Genomic DNA, 16,483 nt, shown 5'->3' with positions numbered 1-16,483 from the left:
CCTGTGTGTGTGTGTGTGTGTGCAGCCGCAGTGGCGGAGCTGTTGATGGTGCTCAGTATCTGCTGAAACTGCTCCTGTGTCAGACACACCACGCTCTCTCTCTGCGGTGTGTGAGTCCTGCTGCTCCCGAACTGCACTCCCGCCGCCGCGCTGGGCCTGCCGTCGCTCACTCTGGGTCCGGCGTCGCTCACTCTGGGCCTGGCGTCGCTCACTCTGGGTCCGGCGTCGCTCACTCTGGGTCCGGCGTCGCTCACTCTGGGTCCGGCGTCGCTCACTCTGGGTCCGGCGTCGCTCACTCTGGGTCCGGCGTCGCTCACTCTGGGTCCGGCGTCGCTCACTCTGGGTCCGGCGTCGCTCACTCTGGGTCCGCGCGGCATATTCTGCCCTACAGGACCGACAGCCGGCGGGCCTTTGCTCTTCCTCTCCTGCGCGGCTCGGTCTGGTTGAGCAGGACCTGCTTTCCAGTTGATGGTCTTCTGGGGGTTTTTCCTCGGAGGAATCTGAACACAAAGGGTATAGATCACACAAACGTAACCAGTGTTGGGGTAACAATCAACATAAGCCACATAATCTGATCCTGCGCAGGTAAAGTAACGCATTACTTCTGAACTTTTTATAAAAAAATCTTGAGAGAAACCGTGATTAGGTGCCGAGGTGTTGTGTGCGCTGTGTGCATTTACTCATCTCACAGATTCAGTTTTCCTCAAAACTAATAACAGTGAAATGCAAACTCTGAATATTATGCAAATCTGCAATAACCAAATATATTAACACAATACTTCATGTATTTAACCTCACTTTATTAAACTATGTATTTGCTGCCATACTAATAAGCAAAAATGACATCACAATTCACATCATTAATCATTTCAATATTTAATAATACATTACTAAAATCAAAAGCTCATGCATTTATTTAATGCACTAACTAACATTAACTAATGGGACCGTATTGTAAAGTGTTGCCTATTGTTCGATAAAATTATTTTGCACTTTATAGATTTTTTGTGTATTGCTTTATATGTTCAGAGTTCTTTTTGTTATCAGAAAAAAGTTATTAAACATGTTATAGCATATAAATGCCTCATTCATTCATGACAACACTTTTTTTGCAACTTATTTCAATATCGTGATAATACCGTATACCATGATAAAAGCTTCAGCAATAACATACATTACATGTGTTTGATAACATGAAAATGTTATACCGTCACACCTACATTTACCAAAAATACAACTTATTAAACCAGCTAGCCAAGCCCAGGTGAGGAAAGTAATGCATAATGTATAACTTTTCCATTAAAAACTAAGTAACGCAATTAGTAACTTTTTTAGGGAGTAACGCAATATTGTAACATTACTTTTTAAAAGTAATTTTCCCCAACACTGCAAGTAACATAGTTTAAAACAACATTCATGTTTGATAAGCTCTAGAATGTGGATGTTAAAACACACTTATTGTATTGTTTTGTTCTTGCACAAAGGTTGCGTGGATGTTTGCTTACCCGACAAGAGCTCTTCTTATCAGCAGATCTGGATTCAGCATCTGTACAAGACGAGATCATGAAACACACACGTCTGAATACGCCTGATCCACAAGTGCAGTGTGCGAAACGAGCAGTAGTGGTGCTCATGAACACACACATCAGGAGGAACACAGCCTGAACACCAGGAGGACACTTCCTCCACCGCAAGTGTGCATATAGTGGACACTTTACTGTGCCACGAGGACACAGGTCATCACATACATCAAAATATTAACTATTAACAAGACACTGACACCTCAGATGGTGACTGGAAATTGTATCTTTATGTTTATCATTTATGTTTTGTTATCATGTAGGGCTATATTTATTAAACAGGGGAATTCGATCGGCTATACTAGTGCTCACTAACTTCTTAAAAACCAACATGAAAAAACTGGGATAAGATTGTGGATCATAATCCTGTCTGTAAACAATCATGACATGATGTATTTGCATTATCGCTCTCCCCTACTTTTGAGTGTGAAATAAGAAAACACACATTATTGTGAAATAACATATGAATATATAATATATGTTCCACAGTGTGAAAGTGCATGTTGATGTTCTGGATCAAAGTTACTGGATTACATTCAAGGACAATGAAGAGATCGTGTTCTTACCATACTTAGCCAACACAAGCCTGGGCTTGCCATTCTCCAACTCAAACACCAGACCATCCCTGCAAAACACACCATACACCTCAGCACAACCACAACCACAACACACTCATTCAACACGTGATCACTGCAATACATCAGTGCTTCTTGAGATCATCTTTATTTACAGTCTATGGAGATAACCATCATGTACCACCAGTTACCGCGACAGTTAGTTTTATTGCAAAGGTCAATGTAAAATAAAAAGATTAATTATAGTAGATTTACCCGATATCTTTGCATGCATGTCATAAAATATCGCATCTTTAATCACCCGTCCTTTCAAAGCAGCGCGAAACGCAGACAGTTCAATGTGACACATTACAGCATAACATGGTGAAAGAGAGCAGTTTATTAATCTATCAAATCATGTGAGGTACATTAATATCATACTCATCACTCACCCCAAATTCATAATTTTAGATCACACTCACCCCAAATTCATCATTTTAAGCCCCCGATGTTTTGATGCCAGTGCGTTCTGTTGAAAAGCGTGTCCGTTGCTGCTCACGACCAGTAAGCGCTCCTCTGATTGGCTGAGGCGGAGCAGCAGGGCAGCAAACACCAGTTAGCGCTCCTCTGATTGGCTGAGGCGGACTCTTCTTCTTCTACAGCAGGGTAGCAGCAAACCTTCAGCGCGCGGAACTGTTCACAGACGCTGTCGCCATCATTTTTGAAAAAAATAATATATATATTTTTTAAACGCAGCTTAAATGGATAAGCATGAAATAAGTTTTACATCAAGACGGAGTATAATTGGATAGATACAAAAAAAGAGAATATTCGAATGAACTGAAAATGGAGAAAATAACTTATAAATTGCAAAACCAGTCATTTATTATTACTGCTATTATTATTACTATAAACCTCATACAGTCAAATTCAGATGTTGATCTAAAATGTATATGGGGTTAGGGCTCATGTCAAGTGTTATTCATCAACACAGTAAAACAGTTGAAAGATAGTTCCTTTGTCAAATAGGCTATTTCTACAATAAATACATTAGCGTTATTGCATTTAGTTTTTTCCTCAATAAACATGCTTTGCATTGTTCTGTCTTGATACTCAAGGAAATATTGTTTGGAGGAAATCATGTTATAGATTTTTGAAGAATTTATATTTAAATATATCTGAAAAGTCATTGAAAGTTAAAAAAAAAAAATACTAAAATTAAATAAATAAATTCTTGCCATCTCTTCAGCCATTCCCAGCCCTGATTATAGGACAGCAGCTAATTGGTTAATAAAGTAAGATTAAATACATAAATTATTGTGTTATTGCAGGTTTGTGTAATATTCTGAGTTTGCATTTCATGGTTCATTTTGAGTAATACTGAATCTGTTTTTGTGCACGTGAGATGAGTAAATGCTCACATTTGGTCTAAGATCTACAATAGCCATCATGTCCACACACAACGCCTCTGTATATATATTATATAACTTAATTGTCATTCATTGACATTTTTAAGAGAGAGGTTTAAAAAAGAAACTCAAAACATCATGTTATCTGAACCACATTCATTATCTAAATTGATTTGACAAAAGATAAAAGTTGTGATTACAAATCATGTTTTTTTTTACAGAGAGCTGTCAGTCAAGTCTCCTTTATTTATATAGAGCTTTATACAACACAGATTGTATCAAAGCAGCTTCACAGTGATAACAGGAAAATAATACAACAAAGTTTGTTTCTAGAAGAAAATTGCGTCATCGTCCACCTTATCAATAATATTCTTGAATATTAAATGTCCCCAACTAAGCAAACCAAAAGACAAGGCAACAAAATTTAGTCAACACACTTGGAAAAGCAAAGTAAATTGCGCAGAACTTCTATTCCAGCAAGGGTTTTGCCATCTCGGCCTGCCTGTCCAGTCACCTTTATTTATATAGTGCTTTTTACAATACAGATTATTTCAAAGTACAGGAAAATGCAACAAAGTTTGTTTCTAGATGAAAATAGCGTCAGTCAAGCTTAAGTGATGTTTCATTTTCTTGTAAAAAAGGGAACTATACGGTTATCCCGACCACACGTGTGTCTTTTAGTCCCGTATAGTCCGTATAGTCATCCCTGATTGGTCTTAACCCCAGTGACGGGTAGGTTTAGGGGCGGGGTTAGGGGTAGGCCATCGTATGATTGGTCTTAACCCCAGTAACGGGTAGGTTTAGGGGCGGGGTTAGGGGTAGGCCATCGTATGATTGGTCTTAACCCCAGTGACGGGTAGGTTTAGGGGCGGGGTTAGGGGTAGGCCATCGTATGATTGGTCTTAACCCCAGTGACTGGTAGTTTTAGGGGCGGGGTTAAGGGTAGGCCATCGTGTGATTGGTCTTAGCCCCAGTGACGGGTAGTTTTAGGGGCGGGGTTAGGAGTAGGCCATCGTGTGATTGGTCTTAACCCCAGTGACGGGTAGTTTTAGGGGCGGGGTTAAGGGTAGCCATCGTGTGATTGGTCTTAGCCCCAGTGACGGATAGTTTTAGGGGCGGGGTTAGGAGTAGGCCATCGTATGATTGGTCTTAACCCCAGTGACGGTTAGTTTTAGGGGCGGGGTTAAGGGTAGGTCATCGTGTGATTGGTCTTAACCCCAGTGACGGGTAGGTTTAGGGGCGGGGTTAATGGTAGGCCATCGTGTGATTGGTCTTAGCCCCAGTGACGGGTAGGTTTAGGGGCGGGGTTAGGAGTAGGCCATCGTGTGGTCCGGATAACCGTATAGTACCTAAAAAAGTTATTAATTTAGTTTATTTATATATATATATATATGGAAAAAAACGTGATGACATCGTCCAGCTCAGTTCTCATATAATGGTGGCAGTGCAGGAGATCAATATAGTTAAATATTAAGTGTCCCCAACTAAGCAAGACAAAAGCCAAGGAGCCAGTGGCAGGAACCCAAACTCCATCAGTGACCGAATGGAGAATAAAGCTTGTGAGAAACCAGACTCAGTCGCTCAGTTCTCCTCTGGCCAACGGACCCACAGTGTGTGATCATGATTCCTGAAGATATCGTGTCGGACAGAGGTCCCCAGTTTATTTCCCGGGTGTGGCAAGTATTCTTCAAACTACTCTGAGTCTCCGTAAGTTTATCCTCTGGGTCCCATCCACAGACCAACGGCCAGACTGAGCGCAAGACCAGGAGTAAGTAAGTTAACTTTATTTCTATAGCATAATTATATAGCACAGACACGAAGGGTCACAAAGTGCTTCACAAAATTAAAACAACATACAAAACCATATGGCTAATTAAATGCTTGTCTAAAAAGATGTGTCTTAAGGTGTTTTCTAAAAGTTTCCACAGAGTCCAAAGCTCTCAAGGCTAATAGAAGAGAGTTCCCGAGCCTTGGAGCCACCACACAGAAAGCTCGATCACCTCTTGTTTTAAAACGTGTTCTGAAGACCTCAAAGAGCGACCAGAAGTGCAGTATTCGATATAAGAGGGAGCTTGACCATGCAAGGCTATCAGGACTAAAAGATAAATATAATTGAATATCATCAGCATAACAATGGTAAGATACTGTATTTCTCCAGAACTACCAACAATCTTTCCGAGAGGAAGCATACAGACTGTATGCCTGGGGGCCAAGCACAGAACCCTGGGGCACACCACAGGATGAAGGAGCAGAGGACTCAGAGAAACTCCTGTCTGAAAGATAGGAGGAAAACCAATCCAGATCCAGTAATGCCCACAGTTGTTTTCCGTCTATCAATCAGAGTGCAGTGATCCACAGTATCAAACGCTGCACTGAGATCTAATAGAACCAGAGCATTTACCCCCATCAGCAGCCATCAACATATCATTTGAGACCCTAAGGAGGGCAGTCTCAGTTTAATGTTCTTTACGAAAACCAGACTGAAACTTATCAAAGATATTAGAGATCGGGAGGACCTGCGGCCACACTGCCTGTTACGTCCCGAGACACGTGTGTGTGTGTGTTATTGCTGTTGTAGTGCTTGTCTCTGTGTGTTCTCTCTTTCCTTGTTGCTCCTCCCTCCATCCACTTCACAGGTTTGGGAGTGCCAGCTGATTGTGCTCCAGCAAGTGTGAGTGGAGCAGTGTCTATAAACCCAGGAGAGAGACTGAGGCTTTCCTCTTTCGGAAAGACAGTCATCTTCCGGTCCCAGCACTTGTTGGTGTGTGTGTGGTGTCAGTTATAGTGGTTAAGTGAACGTTGAAAGAAGGTGTGCTAACTTCTATGTGACTTTGTGGTAACCTTGTGTTAGTTAACATTATCTAACTTGAGTGTTTTTCTTTTAGGTTAATACACTGTATGGTTGTTTCTTTATTGGGATAGTACTTTATTTGAGAATCAGTTTTCTCCTGTGTTATATAGAGAGGAAGTGTTTGTCTTTTGATTTATTTTACTTTTGAAGCACCAGGACCGCACCAGGACTGCAGCTGGAGCCGCACCAGGACCGCAGCTGGAGCCGCACCAGGACCGCAGCTGGAGCCGCACCAGGACCGCAGCTGGAGCCGCACCAGGACCGCACCAGGAGCCGCACCAGGAGCCGCACCAGGACCGCACCAGGAGCCGCACCAGGACCGCAGCTGGAGCCGCACCAGGACCGCAGCTGGAGCCGCACCAGGACCGCACCAGGAGCCGCACCAGGAGCCGCACCAGGACCGCACCAGGAGCCGCACCAGGACCGCAGCTGGAGCCGCACCAGGACCGCAGCTGGAGCCGCACCAGGACCGCACCAGGAGCCGCACCAGGAGCCGCACCAGGACCGCAGCTGGAGCCGCACCAGGAGCCGCACCAGGAGCCGCACCAGGAGCCGCAGCTGGAGCCGCACCAGGAGCCGCACCAGGACCGCACCAGGACCACAGCTGGAGCCGCACCAGGAGCCGCACCAGGACCGCACCAGGGCCGCACCCTGGACCCGCACCAGGAGCGCCCTGGGACCGCACCAGAACTGCACAAGGACCGCAGGTGGAGCCGCACCAGGACCGCAGCTGGAGCCGCACCAGGAGCCGCACCAGGACCGCACCGCACCAGCACCACACCAGGACCGGACCAGGACCGCACCAGGACCACACCAGGACCACACCAGGACCGCACCAGGACCGCAGCTGGAGCCGCTAGCCCAGATAAGAGCCGGAGAACGCCCAGAACTGTGCCAGTCCACCACCGGTCCAGTGCATCCTCGGCCACCACCTCCTCTCTTCCCCCGGAGAACCCTCGGAGGTCCAGCTGTCAATCACTGGTTCGAAGAGAGCGAGAGTCAAGTCACTTTACAGTGATAATAGGAAATTTTGGCTTTACAGCAGCTCTAGAATAAAGTTATTGTCCAGCTAAAGTTAGTTTTGATTGATTTGTTGCAAAGATCATTAGTTATTAACTTAGGGGCCGCTAACACGACACCGTTCTAACAGAAAACCCTTAATGCGATCCGGCTTCAGTGTGAAGACACCAACGGCAGGCGGATATCCGAAGATCCGAAGCCACCCGATATCAGCAGGACAGAAGGTTTGGCTCTCCAGCCGTGATATCCGCCTTCGCCGGCCCTGCCGTACTGAGTCCCCGCTACCTATCTCCCTATGGTCCCTTCACACCGCAGAGGCGGATTAATGAGGTCCCTCCCGGCTCAATCCACCAAGATCTCTCCTTCCTTTCCCGTGTCCCTTCTAAGCCTCACCCTGAACCTCTGTCCTCTTCCCACGTGGACGGAGCACCTCCTCCTCCAGATGTCGCTGATGAGGACCTAGTGTACCGGGTCCATACCGTCCTCGACTCCCAGCGCCGGGGCTCCCGCTGGAGTGCCTGATCCACTGCGAGGGGTACGGCCCAGAGGAACACTCCTGCGGGATCCGACTCCCTCATCACCACTGCATACACACATCGCCCTCACCTCAGTGTCTGGTCTCGTCTGCTATTACGACGTACAGGCGACCTACCTGAACCCCAGCCTATGAATATTCACCTGTGATCTCCTGTCTCCCGTCTGTCCTTCATCTCTCGTCCAGTTCCAGTTCGCCAGTCATCTCCGCTCATCTCAATCTGCACAGAAGCCCAACACCAGTCTACAGCTGAGTCACCATCTCCTGGTTCCCGCTGCTGTCTCTACTCTCTGCTCATATTAAAACCTTGGTTATATAACTCCCCTCTCTTATATAAAAATATGTCTGGCAAAAAACTGGCAAAATATGTGTTACTGTAACTTAATAAGATGAGTTTAAACTTTAGCACATGTGTTACTCTTAAAAGTGCAAAACAAAACTTAATGATTGAGACAACTTTTTCACTCCCATGTCTTCTGCAAACAATAAGCAATCTGCTGTCAGATAGAGAAAAAGTGCAAATTAGGAAATTATTAGAATGTTGCACCAATTGTAAAAGATTGGACACACTTACATAACTACACTAAACGGACTCTCATCACACACACGCACACGCACACGCACACGCACACACACACACACACACACGCAGCAGCATCATATACTGCCATCTACTGACACACAACAACCACCTCAGATCTGCTATTGCCATCGTCATCGTAAATATTTACGCGCCACATTGCTACATGTTTACAGACATACACGCAAGACAAATGAATATAATAAGATAACTAAGATATAACACACACACACACACACACACACACACACACACACACACACACACACACAGAGGAGACCTGCTTCCCCCACTTCACATACTTTTCTCTAGAGCACCCTATTGTTTTACATATCTTAGTTATCTTATTATATTCATTTGTTTTGCGTGTATGTCTGTAAACATGTAGCAATGTGGTAAATATGTACGATGACGATGGCAATACTAAAGTTTTGATCTCGCCAGAGGTGGTTGTTGTGTGTCAGTAGATGGCAGTAGCCTATATGATGCTGCTGCTGGTGTGTGTGTGTGTGTGTGTGTGTGTGTGTGACTGTCAGTTTGTGCTGCTATTTCAGTCTCTCAGGCGCTGCACACACTCACTGCGTGTTTGAGCTAGAAAAAGGCTTTACGTGCGAATAACGCACTAGATAGTCGGATATATTAATTAGTTAGTGTTTATAAAACGATATTGCATTTTTATTTGATGAGGTTTATTCTAATAGAATAGAAAAAAGAGAGGCCAGAGTCCCTTAAATATTAATATATAAAGTATTTGTAAGTGACAGATAAAGCAGGGTATGATAAAGATTAAAGAGGCAAATCGATATTTTTATTTTTTTATTTGCTAGATGAAATATTTAATTTCTCAGGATTAGCCATCAGAGCTGCACGGACGAGATGAGATCATAACCGCTATAAATATCTGGCAATTTATTCAGCATTTTAACTTAACTAAATAAGCCAGTTAATGTTTTCTCAGCTCCTTATTTCAATTATTATTTTAAGAAAATAGAGTTTCTTTTTTTTTTAAACAGGTTTGTGAGCTCTGTTTGTATGTGTGTGTTAGCATCAGCTTTAGCATCCACACACTAACGTTAGACAGGGTTTAGCGGATAAAATAGTAAAACTGTAACGTTACTTTAAATCTTAACATTGTTATCAGGCATGTAACGTTATTTATTGTTTTGAAATACAGATGGTCAGTGGACAGTGTAGTCAGATCATCATAAATCGGTCTTGTTGATCACATCTGAAGATATTAGCCGTTGTGCTAACACGAAGGACATCAGGAGGATTTTAAACCAAAACATTTAACTTAGCGTTAGCTATTTATTTACTCGTGTATATTCATAAGGAAATATATCAAATCGTCGTGAAAGAAGGAAGAGGTATAAACAAGAGGGCTTTCCTTTCCTTGAGGTGGAATTGACATCAGGTATGTACATAAATATAATGACCTCATGCTAGTTCCTGTCATTATCTGTTTTAATGGTTTATAATTGTAGTTGTCGATTTTTGAGGAGGTAAATTACTTATTAAATAAATACCCATGTATTTTTATGGATGTAACGTTAATGCGTGAATAACACATGTATGATGATGTTATTACATGATGTTTGTTAAAGGTCACTGGCATAATAACATACAACGGTATTGAGTTTATTTTTGGACATAGCCTATTCTTTAATCTTTTTATATATCGTTTTGTTATATGTAAAATCATTGTGTCTATAATATATGATTATGTTGATGATGGGCATATGAGCACTAGATGGATCATCATTACATAAGCCTCACATTGGAGTAGAAACGTGACTTCATCTCTGCGTGTAAAGTTGCGTGTGTGTTTATATGTGTGTTTTGATGACATTTGTCTTAAATATAAGGTTGTTAAATGCACATGAGCTGGATTTTGCTTGATGGTCGTTTTTAACGGTCGACACACACTTAATTTAGCCGATTAATGGTTGCTATTTTGAGCGCAATGCCTTGGAGATGTTTGTTTTGAATGTTTCTGGTTTGCAGTTTTTCAAGGACATTTCAGTGATTGATGATCATAAAGCCGAAGACCTTCAGACTGATGCTGACACCTTGCGTTATTGTTTTACCTGAAATACAGTTACATTTGAGTTGTATTAAAACGGAAGGTAATAGCCTCATATTTACATGATGATCGAGACACTGTAGTCAGTTAATAGCAGCTGTGCACTTCAGATGAAACGAGCCAGTTTCTATCATTGGTCCTGCATTATTGATCCTATACAAGACAATCAGTCAAACATCTAGAAATCTGATACGTGGAGTGTAAAACTCTAAACCTTCGGGTCATGGCATGGCCAGCTTCACCTGTAACCGGAGACGTGGCTCGTCTGAGCAGCTTTATTCACTGAGGGATGCTGGGAATGTCTGCTGGAATTCAGTTGATTTGCTCATTTTCAGTGGTTTTCAGCAGCAGAGTTGCTTGAGGTTTTGTTTTAGCTTTTCAACTAATTTCTTTCTTTTTTTTCTGTTGGTCTAATTGGAGATAAAAGCTGAACTTTAATGTAGGCTATGCCATTTATATCTGATATGTTTGCATAATGTCCACAGTTGTTGTTCTTTTTATTGAGTTATGTGTCTTTGCATCATGTACACGTACAGTAGGTGATGTGCTGGTTAGGGTCGGCAGTGTGACTAAAATCCCATCGGATCTCACAGCAAAACAAAACATTGGCCTAATTCATGTTTTTGTGTGTGTGTTTTTTTTAAGTATCTGCTCATCCAAGGCTGCATTTAGGCAAATAATACAGTAATATTGTAAAATATTATCAAATTTTAAACTGTAATTTAATAAATTGTAATTTATTTTAATCCTGTGATCAAAGCTGAATTTTCAGCATCATTACTTCAGTCTTCAGTGTCACATGATCCTTCAAATATCTTTCTAATATGATGATTTGCTGCTCAACATGTACATTTATGCATGCTTTTATCCAAAGCAAACTAAGAACAAAGCTTCTTCAAGGAGTCATCCATCGCTGTAGTGCACAATGCCAGGTTTATTACACAGCCGATTTAAGGCTGGTCTGTGTCCGCTCAAATGTCGGTGTAAAGGCGCAGGGCCGGATAGGATAAAAGCCAGACTACCGGTACATTAAGCTTGCTCTGACCCACCTCAGCCCCTACTATCAAATACTGTTGGCAGAACCCAAAATATGTAAGCCAATCAATTGCCTCAAATTTTTTAAGTTCTGAAATTCAAAGTTTAAGTAAGCAGAACTAGCAGATTTTTATTTTGTACTTAAACATTTCAAGTTAAGAACAATAATAAATGTAATTCATACAATTAACTTAAAACTTTCATGTAATCTCAGTGTGAACACTTTTAAACTTAGTTAGCTTTAACAAGCTAATCCGCTAACATACTAGCCTAATTTGTTATCATATTAGCAATAGTATGTTCTACAGAAGCACTTGCTGTATGAGCGCATCAATATAATCAAATCAAGCTCATGCACCACTCGTCGCCATGATGGTAACTCTCCTAAATGGTAACACGTTCCGATCAGCTGTTGATAGCGCGACTCGCTGACAACATGTCTGACTACGAAACTTCTGATGATGAAAGTAATTTTAGCACAACGCCAAAGGGATTTCCACTGGAGTCTAAACATCAGCTTGTTTGCCGTACAGTTTAGACGGGATCATAAAGTTAGTAAATAGAGCTTATCCGTGTTACTGGTACAGCAAAACTCTTTAAAATTAGTTTTTTTCTTTTTCCTCCTTGGTTGGGGATGTAATCGTCTTCGCTGAAGTGAGCACTGCACACACGAAAATCCTTGATTCTGGATATTTTAGCTCCCGCAGAGTAGCCGATGGCAGCCAGCCAAAGCTCATAGCTATATCCGAAACAGGAAACCGATGGAATCTGAACGGGGATCCCGGCACATTCTTGTGGTCACAACCTGGGAATTTACAAGTTCGCACCATTGTTAATTTTCTACTTTTTGCGTCGTTGTCATTCGATTGTGTAAACACTACGGAACAGCTGATCTGAGCGTGCGCACTGTAGACGTTGACAGCAGCGCGGATTGATAGAAATGGAAAGAAAATAGTGCCGATTAAAACTGAGGAATGAATTTTGTACGGCGTGTTTTTTGTGATGTAAATTAATCAAGCTTTGAAACGCAAATAATTTTTTCACGTAAAAACGCACAGTTTTGTGGCCCCGGAAACTAACCAGGACTACTTTCTTGAAAAACTTCCAGCGGCCAGAACTCTGACCAGGGAGGTGACCACAGAGTGGGTCCGTGTGTATGCACTATAGTGCTGGTAATGATTGCATACAACCTCATGTCTTAAATGGGCGAACTAACCCTTTAATCCGAGGGGCGGGATAAACGGTTGTCTCTCAAAATCCCTCTGCACGCAATAGGATAGCGCTACAACCAACCAGAGCAATGAAGAAGGTGACGTAGTCAGAGCGGCAAAGATCCGGTCCAGCAAAACTCCGAACACTTCTTCCTTTTTAAGAATGACTAAGTGCTGTTCTTTGCTCTTTTCTTAAAGAAAAACTTAACTCCAAGTCCTCCAGAGTTGCGGCCAAAGCCGATTGGAAAGACCGCTGTTCTCCATCCGCAGCCGCCATTCTTTGTTTTCAAGTGGCAGCCGTCGCAACTCTGTCGTCATATGCTAAGCCCGCCCCCGCCTACTCTATACACGACGTGATTGGCCTGACCCAATTTAGGTTTTTGCAGCTTGAAGGTCTATGGAGAGTTGCTAGACTGCCCTGGCTGCCGCTAGGGTGCGTCAAGTCACCTTTATTTATATAGCGCTTTCTACAATACAGATTGTATCAAAGCTGCTTCACAGTGAAAATAATATTTTAAAAAAATGCGTCTAGATTTCTAGGCTAAACATTAGCAGCAATTCTTCTCAATTAGCCTAACACAACATTAATCACTACTAAATCTCCTCCCACTTAACATTAATCTGGCACAAAAAAAAAACATTATATTACACTTAATTTTAGCATTTACTCTTCCTTTTGAGTGCCATCGGCAAAGCATGCTGGGAAATAGACGTCCCAGCCGTTTCAGTGAAACTTAAGTTTGTCTAAATTAAAATAAATAATTTCATAAAACTCAAAACAATGAAACAGTTCAGCTTACTTAAAATATATCAGTTCTGTGAACTTGAAAGAAAAAGAAAGTGCTAAATACTCATAAAAGTTAATTTGACTGAACTAATTAGTGTAATTTAAGTTTGTCCAACTCAAACCAATGAATTATTTTGAGCGCTAGGGTTTACAGTGCTGTGTTAAACAATCTTTAGACAACTAGATCAGAAAACCAGCAAGAGAGGAGAAGAAATGCAGGTGTGTGTGTGTGTGTGTGTGTGTGTGTGTGTGTGTGTGTGCGTGCGTGTGCGTGCGTGTGTGTGTGTGTGTGTGATGGGCAGGTTTAGGGATAGGGTGTGTGTGTGTGTGTGTGTGTCAAGTCAAGTCAAGTCACCTTTATTTATATAGCGCTTTTTACAATACAGATTGTATCAAAGCAGCTTCACAGTGATAACATGAAAATAATACAAAAAACAATTTCATCATCGTCCACCTTTAAGGCAGATCTATAATATTGTTGAATATTAAATGTCCCCAACTAAGCAAGCCAGAAGGTAAGGCAACAGCGGCAAGGATGGAGAAAAAAACCTTGGGAGAACCCAGGCTCAGTCGGGGGCCAGTTCTCCTCTGGCCAATGAGTGAACAGTGTATGAAGTTCAGAATGAATCAGAGTATTTGTCCAGTTCCGGTTGGTTGAAGTCGGAGTGGAGAGGAGGAGAGACTGGTTGACACTTCAGGTCAGCGGCGTCGTCGTGTCCTGGCGCTGGTCCTTCATCAGATCTGGATACGGCCTGGTTCCGGTGGACAGCGGTAAACCTCGGGATAGACAGAGAGACTAATATTAGCGTAGACACCATCCTTCTTATGATGTACCAAGTACATCAGGATTTACGGGAAGTGTTCCCGGTCCCGGCTGTTCTAAACTATGCAGCCTAACATTGAATTATATAAGTCTATAATGTGTTGTGTATGCTAGGCCGAAGAGATGTGTTTTTAGTCTAGATTTGAACTGACAGAGTGTGTCTGCTTCCCGGACAATTTTGGTGCTAAATAGGAAAAGGATCTACCGCCAGCAGTCGATTTTGATATTCTAGGTATTATTAACTGGCCGGAGTTTTGAGATCGCAGTAGACGTGAAGGACTATAATGCGTTAAGAGCTCGCTCAAGTACTGCGGAGCTAAACCATTTAGTGCTTTGTAAGTGATCAGCAATATTTTAAATGTATACGATGTTTAATAGGCAGCCAATGCAGTGTTGACAGAACGGGGCTAATATGGTCATACTTCCTGGTTCTGGTAAGAACTCGAGCTGCTGCGTTTTGAACTAGTTGTAGTTTGTTTATTAAGCGTGCAGGGCAACCACCCAGTAGAGCATCACAATAATCTAGCCTTGAGGTCATAAACGCATGAACTAATTGTTCTGCATTATTCATTGAGAGCATATGACGTAATTTAGATATATTTTTAAGATGGAAAAATGCGGTTTTACAGATACTAGACACGTGACTTTCAAATGAAAGATTGGTATCAAAGAGCACACCCAGGTTCCTAACCGACGACGAAGACTTAACAGAGCAGCCATCAAGTGTTAGACAGTACTCTAGGTTATTACGTGTGGAAGTTTTTTGTCCAATAATTAGAATCTGTTTTTTCAGAATTTAGTAGTAGGAAATTACTAGTCATCCAATTTTTTATATCAGCTATGCATTCCATTAATTTTGTGAGAGTGTGTGTGATGTGCAGGTTTAGAGATACAGAGTGTGTGTGTGTGTGATGGGCAGGTTTAGTGCTGTGTTAAACAATCTTTAGACAACTAGATCAGAAAACCAGCAAGAGAGGAGAAGAAATGCAGGTGTGTGTGTGTGTGTGTGTGAGTGTGAGTGAGTGTGTGTGTGTGATGTGCAGGTTTAGGGATACAGTGTGTGTGTGTGATGTGCAGGTTTAGGGATACAGTGTGTGTGTGTGATGTGCAGGTTTAGGGATAGGGGCAGTGAATAGTTTGTACAGTATAAAAACCATTACGCCTATGGAGAGTCCTCATAATGTAGTTGCACCAACGTGTGTGTGTGTGTGTGTGTGTGGTCATTAAGTGCTTGTGGAGGAGGTGCTCTTGACAGATGTGATGTTCTCAGCAGTTTTGGTGCCGCTTGGTGGCTCATTCACCGGAGAGGAGCCGAGAGAGTGAAGGCTTTGGAGAGTGATGTATTAGTGTGGGGTGAGGTAGGAAGGAGCTGCTCAACACTTGTGGAGGTCCTCAACACTTCCGCCTGGTGTTGTAGAGCTCACACCTGCATGAGCGGGCCGTTGGTGAGGTGTGTGTGGAGGTCCTCAACACTTCCGCCTGGTGTTGTAGAGCTCACACCTGCATGAGCGGGCCGTTGGTGAGGTGTGTGTGGAGGTCCTCAACACTTCCGCCTGGTGTTGTAGAGCTCACACCTGCATGAGCGGGCCGTTGGTGAGGTGTGTGTGGAGGTCCTCAACACTTCCGCCTGGTGTTGTAGAGCTCACACCTGCATGAGCGGGCCGTTGGTGAGGTGTGTGTGGAGGTCCTCATTCATGCCCTTTTCACAAGATGTAAAATAAGTCTCTGATGTCCCCAGAGTGTGTGTGTGAAGTTTTAGCTCAAAATACTCCACAGATATTTTTATATAGCATGTTAAAATTGTGACTTTTTGAGGGTGAGCAAAAACACACCGTTTTGTGTCTGTCCCTTTAAATGCAAATGAGCCGCTGCTCCCGGCACAGGGGGCGGAGCTTCAATAGCTTGCACTCACACACACACACACACACACACACACACATACAGTGGAAATTTCAAAAACGTTTAGCCTTTTATGTTCAAACCGGAGTCAGACAATGATGAAGAGACTCAAGAAG

At 42.7% G+C, this 16,483-nt stretch overlaps 2 protein-coding genes across 9 annotated transcripts in view; one reads left to right on the top strand and one right to left on the bottom strand.

Moving 5' to 3' along the window:
- Positions 1-2,710, bottom strand: part of ccdc66 (coiled-coil domain containing 66) — a 58,973-nt gene extending 56,263 nt beyond the window's left edge. For 4 of the 7 annotated variants that reach the window (XM_079593629.1, XM_079593630.1, XM_079593626.1 and 1 more), the window contains exons 1-4: positions 2,617-2,710; positions 2,147-2,205; positions 1,506-1,546; positions 2-500 (exon numbers count right to left, since the gene is read on the bottom strand). In XM_079593629.1, coding sequence (XP_079449755.1) covers positions 2-500; positions 1,506-1,546; positions 2,147-2,205; positions 2,617-2,630 — 613 coding nt within the window. In that variant the 5' untranslated portion in view covers positions 2,631-2,710. The remainder of the gene's footprint in view (position 1; positions 501-1,505; positions 1,547-2,146; positions 2,206-2,616) is intronic. The other 3 variants (XM_079593631.1, XM_079593628.1, XM_079593632.1) reach the window with 2 other exon arrangements.
- A 6,328-nt stretch (positions 2,711-9,038) lies between these two features.
- Positions 9,039-16,483, top strand: part of ip6k1 (inositol hexakisphosphate kinase 1) — a 69,012-nt gene continuing 61,567 nt past the window's right edge. The window contains exon 1 of one of the 2 annotated variants that reach the window (XM_079593622.1): positions 9,039-9,943. The gene's annotated coding sequence lies outside the window, so the exon portion shown is untranslated. The remainder of the gene's footprint in view (positions 9,944-16,483) is intronic. The other variant, XM_079593621.1, reaches the window with a different exon arrangement.

Source organism: Phoxinus phoxinus (assembly GCF_949152265.1).
Source record: "Phoxinus phoxinus genome assembly, chromosome: 20".
NCBI lineage: Eukaryota > Metazoa > Chordata > Actinopteri > Cypriniformes > Leuciscidae > Phoxinus > Phoxinus phoxinus.
Note: the sequence above shows the minus strand (reverse complement) of the source record. Positions and strands in the feature narration are given on the sequence as shown.